This window comes from Phyllostomus hastatus, unplaced genomic scaffold (assembly GCF_019186645.2).
Source record: "Phyllostomus hastatus isolate PE091 unplaced genomic scaffold, TTU_PhHast_1.1 phas_contig_16, whole genome shotgun sequence".
NCBI classification, from domain to species: Eukaryota; Metazoa; Chordata; class Mammalia; order Chiroptera; family Phyllostomidae; genus Phyllostomus; species Phyllostomus hastatus.
The window spans coordinates 23098945-23115573 of NW_025333643.1; the positions used below are offsets into that span (position 1 = coordinate 23098945).

The 16629-nt window shown below is 46.1% G+C and overlaps 2 protein-coding genes across 12 annotated transcripts in view; one reads left to right on the forward strand and one right to left on the reverse strand.

Annotated features, from left to right (window-relative positions):
• Positions 1-5823, forward strand: part of SLC25A26 (solute carrier family 25 member 26) — a 152079-nt gene extending 146256 nt beyond the window's left edge. For all 9 annotated transcript variants that reach the window (XM_045832254.1, XM_045832251.1, XM_045832250.1 and 6 more), the window contains one exon: positions 5433-5823. In XM_045832254.1, the coding sequence (XP_045688210.1) occupies positions 5433-5550 (118 nt within the window). In that variant the 3' untranslated portion in view covers positions 5551-5823. The remainder of the gene's footprint in view (positions 1-5432) is intronic.
• A 1349-nt stretch (positions 5824-7172) lies between these two features.
• Positions 7173-16629, reverse strand: part of LRIG1 (leucine rich repeats and immunoglobulin like domains 1) — a 102672-nt gene continuing 93215 nt past the window's right edge. The window contains exons 12-19 of one of the 3 annotated variants that reach the window (XM_045832175.1): positions 14870-15033; positions 13593-13913; positions 12050-12331; positions 11147-11566; positions 10468-10593; positions 9815-9961; positions 8961-9242; positions 7173-8862 (exon numbers count right to left, since the gene is read on the reverse strand). In XM_045832175.1, coding sequence (XP_045688131.1) covers positions 8603-8862; positions 8961-9242; positions 9815-9961; positions 10468-10593; positions 11147-11566; positions 12050-12331; positions 13593-13913; positions 14870-15033 — 2002 coding nt within the window. In that variant the 3' untranslated portion in view covers positions 7173-8602. Of the gene's footprint in view, positions 8863-8960; positions 9243-9802; positions 9962-10467; positions 10594-11146; positions 11567-12049; positions 12332-13592; positions 13914-14869; positions 15034-16629 lie in introns of all 3 variants that reach the window. The other 2 variants (XM_045832174.1, XM_045832176.1) reach the window with 2 other exon arrangements.

Genomic DNA, 16629 nt, shown 5'->3' on the forward strand with positions numbered 1-16629 from the left:
CACAAACCCACCCACATGAGAATCAGCACCAGAGGGGCCCAGTTTGCTTGGGGGAAGCAGGGAAAGTGACTGAAATCCGGCAGAGAGTGGAGCAAGTGCCATTGTTCCCTCTCGGACCCCTCTCCCACATACTGTGTCACAACCCAGCAACTGGGTCGCCCCACCCTGGTGGACACTTAAGGCTCTGCCCCTCACTAGGTAACAGGCGCATCAAGACAAAAAAAAAATATGGCCCAAACAAAAGAACAGATCAAAGCCCCAGAAATAATACAACTAAGCGATGAAGAGATAGCCAACCAATCAGATGCACAGTTCAAAGCACTGGTGATCAGGATGCTCACAGAATTGGTTGAATTTGGTTGTAAATTAGATGAAAAATGAAGGCTACGCTAAGTGAAATGAAGGAAAATGCACAGGGAACCAATAGTGATGGGAAGGAAACTGGGACTCAAATCAATGGAGTGGACCAGAAGGAAGAAAGAAACAACCAAACAGAAAAGAATGAAGAAATAAGAATTCAAAATAATGAGGAAAGGCTTAGGAACCTCCAGGACATCTTTACACATTCCAACATCTGAATTATAGGGGTACCACAAGGGGAATAGGAAGACCAACAAGTGAAAAAGTTATTTGAACAAATAATAAAGAAGAACTTCCCCAATCTGGCAAAGGAAATAGACTTCCAGGAAGTCCAGGAAGCTCAGAGAATCCCAAGAAGTTGGACCCAAGGAGGAACACACGAAGGCACATCATCATTACATAACCAAGATTAAAATGGAGAGAATCCTAGAAGCAGCAAGACATAAGGAAACAGTTACCTACAAAGGAGTACCCATCAGACTGTCAGCTGATTTCTCAAAAGAGACCTTACAGGGAAGAAGGGGCTGGAAAGAAGTATTTCAAGTCATGAAAGGCGAGGACCTACACCCAAGGTTGCTCTATCCAGCAAAGCTTTCATTTAGAATGGAAGGGCAGATAAAGTGCTTCTCAGATAAGGTCAAGTTAAATGAGTTCATCATCACCAACCCCTTATTTTATGAAATGTTAAAGGGACTTATCTAAGAAAAAGAAAATAAAAAAACATGTATAGTAAAATGACAGCAAACTCACAATTATTAACAACCACACCTAAAACAAAAAGAACAAACTAAACTAGAACAGGAACAGAACCACAGAAATGGAAATCACATGGAGGGTTAGCAACAGGGGAGTGGGAGGAGGCGAGAGGGGGTAAAGGTACAGAGAATAAGTAGCATAGATGGTAGGCAGAAAATAGACAGGGGGATGGCAAGAATGGTGTGGGAAATGTAGAAGCTAAAGAACTTATGACACATGGACATGAACTAAAGGGGGAGAATGTGGGTGGGAGAGGGTGTACAGGGTAGAGGGGAATGAAGGGGGGAAAATGGGACAACCATAATAGTATAATCAATAAACTATACTTAAAAATGTTATTTTCAGTGTTGCTTTTAAGCAGAAATTTACAAAGCTGTCTGAATGCTGGGGTCTGTACAGATATGTGAAATTACAATTTTCTCTTTGGAATCATCTACCAGGGATTTTCCTAAGCAGCAGCCTCCTTTGGGGAGGTCATGACTGAGCCTCATGACAGGGTTGATTGGTACGGACACAGAGGGTGGTGGTGCCATCTCCTCATTTATTTGACAACAGTTTATTTTAGTTGGCTGATGGTTTGGGGATCATGAAGCATGTTGGTCAGGCTTCAGGTAAGATTTTTTAAGAATGGCCTCATCATCCATTCAGAGTTTCCATCTGGAAGTTTGAAAAGTAGGTAGTGTTGGATGCTTATGTGCATATGACCACTCTGATGGACTGATGCTGGTTGCCTGAAGGATGTAAGGATTCTGATACAAGAACTGAGATTAACAGAGAGGACCAGTCAAGCATGGGAAGGGCAGAGTGGTGGCTTCTGTGCCTGGTCAGCCATTTATGGATAGCACACTGGGAGGAAATAAGAATCTGGTTGCTCAGAGCTGAGGCATATTGATTTGGACAACAATTCCACACTGAACGAAGACATGGTGTGAGAAGAAAGTGAGGGCTAAAGCAGCTTAGTAACAGGAAAAGGACCCTTACTGTTCCAGTTAGTTTGGGGCTACACAGAGGCATGACACATAGTTGCATTTCTAGATCATAAGATCAGGCTGCCGAATCTCAGTGTCTTATTCATTTCAATATAATTCATATTTGATTCTATGGCAACTCTTGGTCAAAGCTCTGCTTCTGACCTTAGTTCTGTGGATTTGGTGTCAAGCTGTGACCCACCTGCCTGTCTTGAGAAAGTGGTGATAGGTGGATCATAAGAAGTTTGACTGGCCAAACAGTGGCCACTGAGAGCTTCTAGAGAAGGGATTTCCTTGAGTAGCTGACATGAAACCTTCCCTGTTCCAGTTGTGATGTGAACTTGATGTTACATAACTAGGCAGAGCAGAATCATGGGCAGAGGACGGGGGTCAGAGACATGCGAAGGGCCTCTGTCTCCACTGTCAGCCCTGAAAAGGTAATTTGGAGTTTTGCTTAATTCTGGAAGCTCCTTAAGTCTTGACTCTTATTAGTATCAACAGACCTCAGAGTTGGGCGGGTTCAGTTCCAGGCACCACAAGGAAGTAAATTACGATCTTTTTGCTGGTGGAGAGTCTTACTTTCAATTTGTAAAAAAAAAAAAAAAAAGCAACATCTGTGAAGGACAGTAAAACAAAATGTAATAAAGCACAATGTACCTGTATGCATAGTATTCCAGGAGCCAAGCTTGTCACTTAGGGAATGACAGTTTTCACTAGCTTCCTATTAAAATGATAAAAGACAATAATTTGACAAAAGAATTATAACCAAAAGCAGGGAAAACAAACAAAAAACTCCAACAATTGTGCACACTGTTCTGATGACGGGTCCTACACATGCTCAGCCCTGCAGGCGTCTCAGTGGCTCCATCAGTCCTGCTTCCACACACTGCGGACTCCTACCACCACCCTGAATGCACCTGCCAGCATCACCAGCTCCTTGGGTGCCCAGCAGGTTCAGGGTCCATGTCAGAGTGGAATGGCGCTAATCTCTCGGAGAATGAAAGGGGTGACACTTTGGTGTCGTGTTGGTTTGCTTCATGTTTTGGCACACCTTTGGTTTCTCCAAAATAAAACTGTGGTGTGCTCATTGGTCCAGCATTCAGAAAACCGGCAGGAAACTGCTTGCCCTGCAGCGCTCCTTCCTGCTTTTGTGTTTTTCTCGACTGTGCCCTGTACGTGAGAACTGCCACTGCCATGTGTGCCCTCCGCTAAACGCTCTACATCTGCCGTCTTGTTTGATCTGTGCTCACTCAGAACAGCCCTGCTCTACTTGTCTGCCTTGCTGTACAAATGCCTACTTTAAGGCTATGCGTTATATTAAACAATTTGACTGTCATCTATTGAAACCATAAACTGCTTCCTTCTGCCTCTTGCCAGGAGCAGCTGAGCTCATTAGATGCAAAAGCTGAACCAAGACCCTGGCTTTAAAGAGAAGTCAGATAGAAAGGAGCAGGGAGGGTGGCTTTGTGGCCAGCGTGGTCTCCCAACTCAGCCTCTGCTGGCCTCCTTCCCACACCCTTCCCTTTGTGGGATATGGCAAGGTGATTAATCTGTTTTTCAAGCCATAAGGACAGAGTGGCCTCAGAGTGGTAATTTATGAGTTTTTTTGTCCTCACCAACCACCTCAGGCAAAAACAATTTGCATGATACTGAGATGAACAACTTTTTTTCTTACAAGTGTATTTTGGTCTTCCATAAAATATTCATGGTTATTTCTAGACAAGAAAAAGAGGTTATAATTTTATCTGTAGTATTTTACCTAATGATTTAAATCCTTACTTAGCTAATTAAAATCAGGATGCCCTAACACTACCCTCCAATCTGCTTTCCTCAAAAGTGCTAAGCGCTGCACACTAAGGGGCAAGCTGACCTCGTCTTACATGGTGCACAAAGGAGGTGGCCAGAGCTGCCTCAACTTGGACAGCAGGGCTTTCTTCCTGGCATTTCTTAGCAAGCCACCGTTTACTTATTGTGGAGGCTTTTCTCTTATCTGAAAAGATACACAAACTACTATTGGCATAACCTGACCATTTTCAGTTTTCTTCTGTAGACCTGATGTTTTCACTAGTAGACTCACTACTTCTTTGTAATTTTGTTTTTGTGCTTACAAAACTAATACTCTTGGTTAAAAAATAAAGTTGTTATTACAGAAATACAAGGTCTTTTCTGTAATGCCATGCCCCCGTGCAGTTTAGGACACATGCCTACCATATGTGTTACACATACATTCATGTTACACAAGCAGCTTTGGGACTTGACTTTTTCAGAATCCATTGTGCATACTTTCTATGTTGGTATCTCCTGCCTGCCCCATTCTTTGCAACTTCAGTTTCCCCTGTGTGTAGACACTACACCAGAATTTGTGTAACCAGATGGGGTTATTTGCAGTTTTTTTCTTTTTAAATTAGCAATGTCATGATGAACATCTTTGAGCAGGTACCTGCGCATAGCTATGGGAGGGTTTTTAAAGAATGAATTCTGCCCTGGCCGGGTGACTTAGTTGGCTGGAGTGTCACCCCATACACCAAAATGTTTTGGGTTAGATCCCCAGTCTGGGCACATGTAGATGGCAACTGATTGATGTTTCTCTATCCCCTCCTCCTCTAAAATCAATAAATATATCCTCAGGTGAGGATTTTTTTTTAAATGAGTGAAATCTCCAATATACATCCATAGTTACATTGTTCTTTTACTTTGCATTTCCTCAATTATTCCAAGTTGCAACTTTGACAGTAAGTCATCTTCTGAGGTGCTTGGGCACAAAGCTACTACTACTTTCCCTGCCATAGCCCTGTTCGCCTTTCTTCTCCTTCATCAGAGGAGAAAGAAAACAGAATCCATGGAGATTTGCCTCCCACTGTGGCATCTCATTTGTGGGTCTCCAAGGACAAAATGTGCCTGAGTCAATGGGAGGAATAGCAGAGTTGTCCAAAAATCTCTAACACCCTCTGCGTTAGACCACTGCGGGCTTCCAGGGTGGGCTGTGCCCCTTGACCCCTTGCCGATTCCATCATCTCTAAAAGACAGAAAGAGTTTGAAAGTTTTAAACAGGACTATTGTGCAGACAGAGTTACTATTTCTTGACTAATTATTTGACTTAATTGTGAGTGCTCACAAGTAAGCTGTCTGGTATGTAGCCACTTTCGCCAGCCAACAGCTGGGCTCAGATTTTAGCAAGTCTACTTGGGAATGTAATTTAGTGCCATTATAAAAGGAAAAAACACACATTTAAGTACTGTGTGGGGTTTAATGAGCATGGAGTGTTGAGTTGAGCAAGCTGTGGGTGTTGGAATTTAACCTTTTTTACACACAAAATATTTTTAAAAATCTTTGTTTTGTTGCCCCTAGATTATTTGCAGGTGTCTTCCCTCGAATGGCAGCCATCAGTCTGGGAGGTTTCATCTTTCTTGGTGCTTATGACCAAACTCGCAGCTTGCTGTTGAAACTTGGCAAAGAGAGCCCATGAATCCCACGGCCCTCCATCCCCTTCTTTCATGAAGGGGCCATGCTGTGAGAGCTGATCCAGTCCAGCGAGCAGCTGTTCAGCCATCTAAACCACAGAACACAGTGCTGAAATCCAGCTCTGCAGAATACGACATGGAGAACTTGTTTTCTGTGCTATAGGCTGGCTGGAATGAGGTCATCAGCCTATTTGCCAGAAAGAGAGAAAACAATGTCCATAGAGGTACTCTGAATAATTTTCTCAGAACCACTTAATAAATAAGTTTGGTGATGCTGAGTCCTGGCCTCTGAGAGCTTTCATTTGGTTGTATCTGACCTTTTGTTTCCTGCCCCATGATAGCAGATTCGACAGAGATGGCTATAATTTTAAAAGAATGGCTAGACTGGGGAAGGGAAGAGCCAGGGAAACAGTGGTACATGAGAGTGCGTTTCTCTCCTGGATTAATCACTACTGTGTAAGCTTACAGCTTTGTTGGAAAGAATGAACTACAGGTGCATGTGAGCATTCTTGCTAGGTAACCAGGCTGGGCCCTCAAATTTAACCTGTAAAAGTACACAATTGTATTTGACAGAGAAGTGTCCAGCGGCCCATGTGGTGTGTGAAAGAAAGCAAACAGTTGCAGGTCCATGACCAGGCAGGCCTCCTGGGCTTGGGGGCAGAAGGCGTCTGGGGGCCTTGGTGGTAGCTGGGCTGCACTCCACTCTTTTCCATTTCAGACCAAAGGATGGGCCAGGCCAGCTTTGCAGACAGTGTTATTTCTTGGTTCCTAATCAGTAAACTTTTCCTGAAGTTTTAAGCTCAACACTGGAAATGGAAGGGATGAAATGGGAAGGTAACCATTCTAGAGTTTGACTAATAAGCTCCAGGTGTTGGAAAAATTCAGAATCTCAGAAATCTAATGCTGCTATGTCTTCCCTAGTGCCACAGTACACCATTCTGTTCTGCCTAAGTTTTTTTGGGGGGGGCGGGGGGCAGGGCAGGAGGGCAGATGATAATTAAAGGCAGAATGACTGCATTTATCAGGGCATCTCTGGAATTAAATGGGGTGAAGTGATGCTGGTTAATGTACACAGAAGAATGACCCAAGCTACACACTGATGCGGACCCCGGCTTATGGGGTCCACATCATTATGGATGAAAATGAGACATTCACAGGGATTACCGAATGTGGGGGAGGAAAGAGGCAGCATGGCTTTTCTCTCAAGGGAAGCAAAAGCCCCAGCCCTTGCTCCAATGAGCTTTTATTGTCTCCCTGGGCACATTACAGGAAGGTCCTCATCTACTATGCACAGGCTCCCTTTAGGTGGTTACCTTTTACAGAAAACAAAGGAGCCAATGCTGCTAATCACATCACAGAAGAGGGATATTTGCAAATGAAAAGGCAAAAGTAGTTGGACAGGTTACACTCAGCCCTGGAAGGTTTAGCATGAATTTTAGGAAGTTGCTTTGCAGTAAATGTCCTTAATTCAGGGTGAGGGAGTTTTAGCTAAAAGCAAGACTCATAGTGGCCTAGGTACATTGCAGGCCTGATTCCCCACGGGAAAACCTATCCGTGGGCGTGGGTCCTGTGCATCTCCAAGTGGGAGCTGGGCCCACACCATGCAGAATAGTCTACTACAACACACTTAACATTTATAAATGAAACTTTATTAAAGACACTTCAATGCCATTTGTTAGACACTTCAATATTTTACATGTTTTTCAATGTACATTGTACCAAAATTTCTATAAATAAATAACTTTGTACATGAAAGTAATACTTCCTCTTTCACATTGCCTCTCAGAAGCAGCAAATTCACATATGTTGTGGAAGTAATATTAATCAGTTCACTGTTAACAAAATTCTAAATGTGCTTACCTTTTGGAACAGTGATGACATTTGACAGTAAAATTTAACAAAGTAACCATTTTGTCAGTATACCTTCAGCTTTTTGGCTCAAGGACCTTGCTTTCTGAGCTTTTAAGGACCTTGTTAGTTTCAATGTACTTTTTCCTGAACTATACATTGGCACTCACAAGATGTTTAGCTACCGGTCTCAAAAGTGCAAATATACCCAGAACCCAGGTCAAGGGCTAAAGCTTGCAAGTCCAAGCCTGGGTCCCTGCGCAAGGGAAGGTGTGGACAGGCCTGCTCCCAATCCTCAGTCAAGATAAGCTAGCCCTGGAAAGGAAGGACTTGATCCTTTTTCTCCCCTAAGATCAATATAATATTAGTCATATTGGCAGTCTAAAACATCACTGAAAAATCCACAGGTATCAACAGCAGCAACTTCTTTCTCATTAGAAAGCCTCAAATGATACTGACAAGACCACATTTGCTTTTATCATAGAAGAAAGGCTTAATGGTTTGGACCAAATGCTGGTGGTGGATTAAGGAACCCCCCCCCCCTTCATGTTTGTTAAAGAACTCAAAACTACGAGAAAGTCACTCACTGCAGAGGTCCATGAACCCCGTGGGTCTGGGCTCCACAGGGGGGTCTGCGGCAGGAGGCACCACAGAAGTTACATGAGCAACACTGACATGAAGTTACTTCCAATGCAAACCAAGTTTCTGCCTATAAAGCATCCTAGGGGCCTGTCCTATGATGTGCAACTCAGGTAGGACTTTCCATCCTTCCCACCCACTAAAACTCCTCAGAGCAAATGTGGTTTTTAGCTTCTATAAATTCTATCCATACATTAAGGCACCAGAACTATCCCCGCTCCTTCCAAAATTAAACAGCAACCTGGTATGAAAAATAATATTGTTAAAATTGTACAATTTTTTTTTCTGTTAACCATGCACTAAAGATTAAAATATCCTCTGTAAAAGATATATAATATATATGAAATCTCTGAAAACTCTTATGTACAATGGTATCAAATACTTTTTTGCCTTTTGTACACAATAGCCTCCTGCATTCTGTGATTTCAGCTGCAAGTCCTTTAAACTACTGACACTCCACATGGAAGTTAAAACTGTACAGATCAGTGACGCTTGAACCCAAGCTTCCTCACAGCCTCTCCTACCTCTCTTTCCCATAGAGATTGCCACAAGAGCTGAGGTAGACAACGCCTAGATCTGTGGTGCAAACAGCAGCGGCCCACTCCGTTTCCCAGGGAGCTGTCCTGTCAGTGATGTGGACTCAGTACCAGAGTCACATGCTCTGGGGAGTTGTCCGTTGGAAAGAAGCAAGTGCTGGCCTTCGCTGGGGATGTCGGGAAAGCCCGAAGGGGCTCGTGTGAGCTCAGAACTGCCAGGAGTTAATGTAGAGGAAGGCTGGAGGTCTATGGAGTCTGGCTCACACAACCTTGCTAACGTCCACGAAGAGGCCCCTAACGAGAAAGGAGAGGGCACGTCAGACCCTCTAGCTTGGCTGTTTCCATGCCCACCCCAGATGCTGGTGACTCCTGGGATGAAAGTAAACATTTACCTTTGCCATCTGGGGGTGCCCCAGACTTTTTCTTCAAGGACATCAGCATTCTGTCGTGGTTACTGGGGTAGAGGGACTCCCTGTAGTCAGTGTGGGGCCTGTCCAGAGTCCCACTGGGCAGATGTGGAGAATGTTCTTGGTCACTGTGACTGGGCTCCTGGCTGCTTGGTGTACCTGGTTGTGTACTGTCTCTGGACACAGGCCGAGGACAGAAGGCTTGTTCCTTGGAGTGACTGTCCATATCAGTGTTGCAGTCACTGCATACAACTGGGTCACTGTGCTCTGCAACACACAGCCGGAGACAACGAGAACCATCAACTGAGGCCTCCACCCCCACACAGAGGCTGCTGCACTCCACCTCTGTGAGGCCAGAGCCCCACTCATCAACTCTACAACCCCCCATGCTCCCAGTATTTTCATATAAAAACTACTGGGCAAATATCGTGCCATTAAGAATGGGTCTTCCATATTTAAACATTTCAGATTAAATTTTTTATCAGACAACTTTGGTCACAGAAAGGAATCCCATTTGAAGAGACCACATAGTTCAGAAGCCAGGAATCTTCTGAACAATTAGAAACATAATCTCCAGAGCCCTGGTGAAAAGGTCCTTTTGTTTGGGCTTTGCCTTTATTTCGGTTGCTTATAAATTTGGAAAGTCCACGTCCAGACTCACCACACCATCAGTTTATTTTAGAGACACCCTGCTCGAACTCAGAGAGAGCCAGGCCCCACAGAACTTCCACTGAATACCAACTTCTGAGATAATCTTAGACAATAATGTGTCCCCCTGCACTCTGTTATCGAGGTCAGCCCAGATTTGGATTTCAAGAACAAAATACCTCCTGACATACCCATCTTCTGTTGACCAGGTGTGCCATCGGCTTTCTCCATCACTTTCCACGGCTCCTTATTATACCCAACACAGAGCTTGGGCTGCCTGCAGGTAACCACATGAGCATCTGCCTCTGGATAGAGACCTGCATCTCTTGGACAAATACCTGCAATAGAGCCCCACACTGTTGGATATGCTGGGCCTAGCACGTCGCAGAAAGCCTAATGGAAAGAATGGACAACACTGCTAGGACAGCCATTTCTAAAGTGTTCTCTAGCGTGATGGTTCACAGGCCCCTTTTCTAAGACTGCCTTCCTGGTGGGCAGACCTTTCAGCACTCAGCCCTGGGAACAAGTTCCTGTAAGGATCAACTTGCCCTGAGCATGTGCTCTGTCTCCCCCACTGAAGTCACTGAGCCTTGTGAGAGTTTTGAGTATGAGAGGAATTGAAACGCTTAGTAAAAGATGCTAAGCCCAATATAGTGATTTCCTAGGGGATGAGGTTTTAAAACTTTGTAGAACTTGCATAGGGAGGTCCAAAAACCCAACAGGCTTCCGTTACCAGCCTTCCAAGTCAAATACACTGGATGTAATGCCATGTGCCTGCCCTGGGAGAGGGCTGGAGGCCACCTCCTGCTCATGGGAACAGTCATATCAAACTTGGAGGCCTTACCATTGCTCTCAATGTGTCCATTGGCCTGATGGCCACCCTCAGTCCTGAGCACAGTTTCCTGTCGGTCAGAGAGCGTCCCCTGAGAGGAGAGGTAGCTTGGAACATCTGGAGGCACGACAGTCTCATCTACAAGGAGACAGGACAGTCACCCACCAGGTGTCCCAGTCCTTCGTGGTAACAAGGATATAGACACAGACACAGGATCCCTCAATGGTAGCTGTCAAGGCCGTGCAGAGATTGTGTGGAGACTTGCACTCAAGAGGCCCTCCCAGAATGTGCTGAGCCTTACTTTATACCCAGGTGTAAAAAATGTGGCAATCAGATGCCCAAGTGCACAAAAGAGAGGAAGTAGTGATGCGAAGGGACCGAGCTACAGAAACACAACACTGAGATCACTGTGGCAACAAAGCATGTGCCCAGGATGCCTCTGAATTACCAAAGAGACAGAAAATTGCAGAGTTCATAATTGGAGACTATTCCCACTTAATGCTAAATTCCTGGAAGTTAAAGGAGTATCAATGACACTAAAGCCTCAGCTGTCCAGAATGGCTCCATATTCCCATATGTTCTAGAGTTTTAAATACACTGAAATCCTTCAAGGGCCTCTGGACCTGGCCTACCCCCCAAACGTCACTGCTCTCCTTCTCCCTGAAAACCGACTTGGCCAGTGGGGACTCACCTGTGTTGGTGACACTGTACTCCTCACTCTTCTTCCTAGTCTGGTAGATGATGCACACCCAGACCAAGGATGTCAGGACGATGCTGCACACCACGGCGATGGTGAAGATGCCTGCAGTGGTGCCGTCCCTCCTGCAGCCGGGGCTGGGCAGGACGCTCAGCTGGCTGTGAGCCCGCTCCGTGCCCAGGGCGTTAGACATTTCACAGGTGTACTGGCCTGCGTCCTCAGCCACCACATTCTGTACAACCAGCAGCTGGTTGCCAGGGGTGAAGTGGTGCCGCTCAGTGAGGCTCAGAGGGCGGTCCCCCTTGAGCCAGGTGATGCGGGGTGGAGGGCTCCCAGCTGCCTTGCACTGAAGAGCCACCGTGTCTCCCATGGACACCACACGGTCTTCCAAGGGCACCGCCAGGGATGGGGTTTCTGCAAGGCAGAGGAAATCTTACAGTTATTCCGGGTGTCCCAATGGCTTCTGGACAAAGGACAAACCACCACATGAGTGAAATGCCATATGAGATCTTCTACTGGAGTGGCAAGCTTTTCAGAACCCCTTCTAACACACTGACTGAGTCACTGCCATGCTGGGGGTGGCTCCTACAAGGAGAATGAACTGGCCTGCTCCCCAACTGTCCTGTGTTTCTACACCTATCCTGCCCCATTCAGAGGTGGTTCTCATCTACAGTGTTTTATGCCTAAGCCTTTTCTTTTTAAAGATGAAATCACTTGTTCAAAAAAATCTTAGAAAGTAGCCTAGAATGTTTTCAGAAACAGCTTACCACATTTCTGAACCTCAAGGCTCAAAGATGGTTTCAGAACCTTGCCTCTAGGTATCTGTGATATTTAAGAAAACCTCTGTCATATACACACACAAACACATGTAAACACCCAGTGTAGCAACAGTCGAACCTAAGACAGTCAGGGTGGCGTTCGCTGAAATGGAGCCGGCAGAGTTCTGGGCGGTACAGCTATAAACCCCCATGTCGTCTATTTTCACATCAGTGATGAAAAACACGTCATCGTCGGGCATGACATGCATGCGTCGCTCACGAGCAGCAGGGAAATCTGTGCCTCCATCCTTCTGCCAGGCTATCTGGGGGTTAGGGTGGCCAGTGGCAGCACATTCAAGGCGGGCCATGGTGCCAGTCCGGATAGCGATGTCATGGGGCATTTTGGTGAATGACGGCAACACTGTAAAACACAATCCGGTTGGGTTATGGGATGCAAAGGCCAGCATAACCCTCTGGCAACCAGCCCTCCCACCGTTCCTGGGTGTCAGCTCACTACCTCACCACCCTGCATGCCAAGGTCTGCCTACAGCCACTACGCTCACCTCTGAAAGAGTAGTAATATGTCCCCAAGGCTGCCCAGCTGCCCACGGCCACAGTGGAGCACTTCCATCCATCTCTCTGTACCACTGAGACTGGCGGCACCCCCTCAAACCAAGGCTTTCAATGAAACATTTCCCTTGTCTCTCACATGGTGACACCCCATGAATGCCAGGGCCTAGTGCTGGCCCACCGTGAGTACCAACAGAGAGCCTGGGAAACATAAACATCTGCTGCAGCAAGAAGCAACTACAGAGGGAGGGTGACGTGCCCGCACCCAGAGAAGGCAGTGGGTGAGCTCTCCTTCCTGAAGAAACCCGTTTGGAGAGGGACTGTCAGGCCATGTTACTGTGTACATGCAAGCTGAAAGCACTTATCCCGCATTCTTACCCCAAATATTCCCTGATACACTGGGAAGTGGTCAGCCACATATTCCAGTCAAGGTTACTTTGGTGGGGAGTCTAACAGTTCACTGAGTTTTTGAGAAACAATGAGGAGTCCCTCAGAAAAGCCAAAAGAACCAGCCAAAGTGTGGTAAAGAATATGTTTTTCTGTGGTCTGCAAGGGCTCAAGAACACATTAATTCTAGTGCTTTTATATTAGAGGTTTAATAATCAGGAAAATCTTGTTAGGTTACAGGGGCGGGTGGTTAACTACTAAAGCTTTATACCTCTCTCCTTCTGTTCTAAACTCACTACAACAAACAGCAGTCTTAAAGGAAGCCACCTCAACATGCTCCAAAGCTGTTTGCAGAGTAACAATTGCCTGTCAAACATCCATAGGACCATTTGCTCTCAGGCTAGCACTCACGCCAGCTTTGCACGCCACAGCCTCTGAGAAGTGTGCCTGGCTGCCCCCACCACTAAATAAAAGGCTTGGGCTCACAATTTCAGTTAACATAATAACTGCATTAAAAAATCCCTCAAAACAAAGACTCCGTTGAAAATAACCCTTTAATCTTCAAAACTTGTTCTGGGGCTAACGAAGGCAATAGTGTGAAATAGGACTGTCCCAATGATGCTGTTACTGCTGTCTCAATCATCCCCACAGGGATAACTGACTGAACAGTCGCACTCGGACTCCTAGGAGCCAAACACCAGGATAATGAGATGGCACCTCCATACCGTTCACGGTGAGCCTGGCCTTGTGAGAGTAGGTGGAGCCAAAGTGGTTGGTGATGACACACTGGTATCGGCCCTCGTGCCTGAAAGTGACATGGCGGAGGTGCAGGATGGTGGTATACTCCATCACTTCCCCGTCCTGTGCCCGGACGTGGGCGAAGTTCTCCATGTCGGCGTTGACCAGGACCTCATTGTCCTTCTTCCAGGCGAAGGTCATAGGGGAGCTGCTACTGCTGGCTGCCGAGCATGTGAACCGGATGTCCTTGCCCACCACAGCCATGGTCGTCTCTGGCTGGATGATAATCTGTGGCTTTGGTAAGTCATCTGGGAAGAGAAGAGCCAACTCTAAGTCCCCCAGGCACCGAGGACACAGAGGAACCAGCTGCTGTTCCAGATCCAGACACAGCAGGACCTCACATCCTTGGATGTGGGAAGGAGGACTTTGGCAGGCACACTGGCTATGGCTATACCCAAAAAGTAGGAGCATAGGAGCTCCCATATCCCTAGAGGCACTCTTGGTCAGGACCATCAGAGCAGGCACCGCAGAGCTCGGGTCAGACCAGGAGGCAGCAGGACTCACACCAGTCTGGCAGTTCCAGGTAGGCCTGGGAATCCCACTCTGGCTCCTGCTCAGAGCACAAACCAGGAACAACCCAAATTCATTGTTCTGTGACCGCATCTTACTGACCACAAGGCTGCATTATTCCTATCTGAGCTAGTGCACTGGACTTCAGCCAGCCCTGGGCAAAAGATGGCAAGACCTACATTCCAACAATCAGAAGAAAAAAGAATTTCAAGCTACAAGTACAGATTTCAGTGGTTTGAGAAACAGCAAGAGGGCAAGTCAACATTAAGAAATTATTTTTACGCAGCTATTCTCCTGAGACTAGTTCTTCCTGTATTTAACCTTTCAATCTTGGGGTTGGAAAGAAACACATTAATACCCCAGCCTCACACACGGGGCAAATTCACAGCTAAACCTGGTCTCCAGCACACTCTTGAAACAACACAAACTATCTTCCCGTAACTGATTATTCTGATTTGTAACTGAACCAATCCCTGCTCCTTTCTCATTAAACACGTGGATGCCAAGAACCACATAACGAGGCAACTATGCAGTAAATACTATGTGTGGTTTCAGTGGAAAATAAATTGCATCCAGCAGCTGATTGGTAACCACGGGCTGGGGTTTAACTCTGATCATAGGAATCACTCCCATAATGAAGAGCTCCTCCTGGCTCCTTGCCCTTCATGGAAAATAATCAAGAAGACAGTCTTACCACACACGAAACTCTCTGGCAGAACAGAGAAAATGCTCTGGCCCTTCAGTGATTCCGGGTGGGCACAGGTGGCTGTCACAAAGGCCTGCAGCGTCCTGCCCAGTAACCACGGGGGCAGCCACTTCAGCTGGCAGTCACACAGGAAGCTATCACTGCTGATGCGGCTGCAAGAAAAACAAAAGGGGTGTTTGAGGTGTGACTGAAAAAAGGAATATTCTCTCAGACAATGATCCTCCACCTCTGATCAGCTTCTGCCATTCACACCCACGAACTGGAAAGGGAAATGATTCTTCTCCCATTTCCTCTTCAATCACATAGAATCTACCTGGAGATTCTGATAAAATGTAGCTTCTGGTTTACTCAGTAGGTTGGGGCTGGATCCAAGACTCTGCATTTCTATCAAGTTCCCAGGTGACGCTGATATGCTGGCCTAAGCACAAACCTGAATAACACCAAGCTGGAGTTCACACATGTTCTGGGACAGACACTGCTTTCACCGGAACCTTGGGGTGGCCAGGTCACCTCTCCTGGTCTCTGACCATCCAGTGGGGAGGGATGATGCTCTCCTCTTTAACCACTGGGAGTTTCCAACTTCAATCAGAGACTTTGATCTAAATTCTGAAACAAGTTCTGAGAAGGGCTCTATTTCTATATGACTGTTATCTTTTTATTTGGCAAAGCTGTATGTTTTCTTCCAACTCTAAGCCTGGCTGACGGCTTCTGTCTTGTTTGTGTATTTATCTCTACACCAGCCCTATCGGGAGGCCGGCAGAAGTTGCCTCCACTCCCTAAATAGCGCTTGTTAGTTAACTGCCACTGCCCGGGGAGCATGAGAATGCACAACTTTGGTTTTGTGAGGCTCCAACCAAAACAGAGAATATTTTCTTCTTCATTTCTCAGCAACTGAGGATCAGCTTTTTAAACAGAAATCTGAGTCGCCACCTCAGTGGACATTCTTTCCTGAGGAGTCACTCGAAGATAAGCCAACCAAAGAGCCTTGCAGCCCTGTTCCTGGAAGACCTGAAGGCCACGTGTACAGAACAGGGTCCGGCCCACAGCAAGGATGCAGACCGAGAAAGAAGACACACAGGCTTCCCTGTCATCACCTGTCTCTAGGACGTGTGCCTAGAAATTCCAAAATGTCACATGGGCCAATATTATGGCAATAGCCTCCTTCTCCACCCACCATTTTCCTCAGACATCAAACAAAGCAACCAAATGGACAGTTTTTGTGTTTTCTTCCATTTCACTTTGGCCTTCTAATACGCAGAGAAACTTGCCCTAGTACACAGCATGGGAAAATGAAACAAAAGCCCGAGAACCCAAGGCTGACTAAATTTTGTAAAATCTACTCTTCCCTCCTGCTCCTCATCATTCCCAGATTAGTCAGGCCTCTTAACGTATTAAACTTATTCCAGGAAGTGCTTTTTTAAAGACCCAAATAACTGCTCTCACAGCCATTATAAGCTAGATACTTGCCCATATTAGATCTTAAAACCAGCATTAGATTTTGAATCTATTTTTTGGTGGGCAGGTAACTCTACTTCAAGACAACTCTACTTCGGGGGTACTGTTCTGCCACGGAGTTACTGTAGGGGCAGGGAGGCTGTCACAGCGAACCATGAGGACACAGCCAAGTCCTGCTCAGCAACTGAGGAGCTTCCCAGCATGGGCGTGTGTGTGGAGGGAAAGGCTGCCACCTGGACTGGAAACCTCATCGCCTTGGTGAAGAGCAAGAAAAAAAATGTAATGGGTGAAGA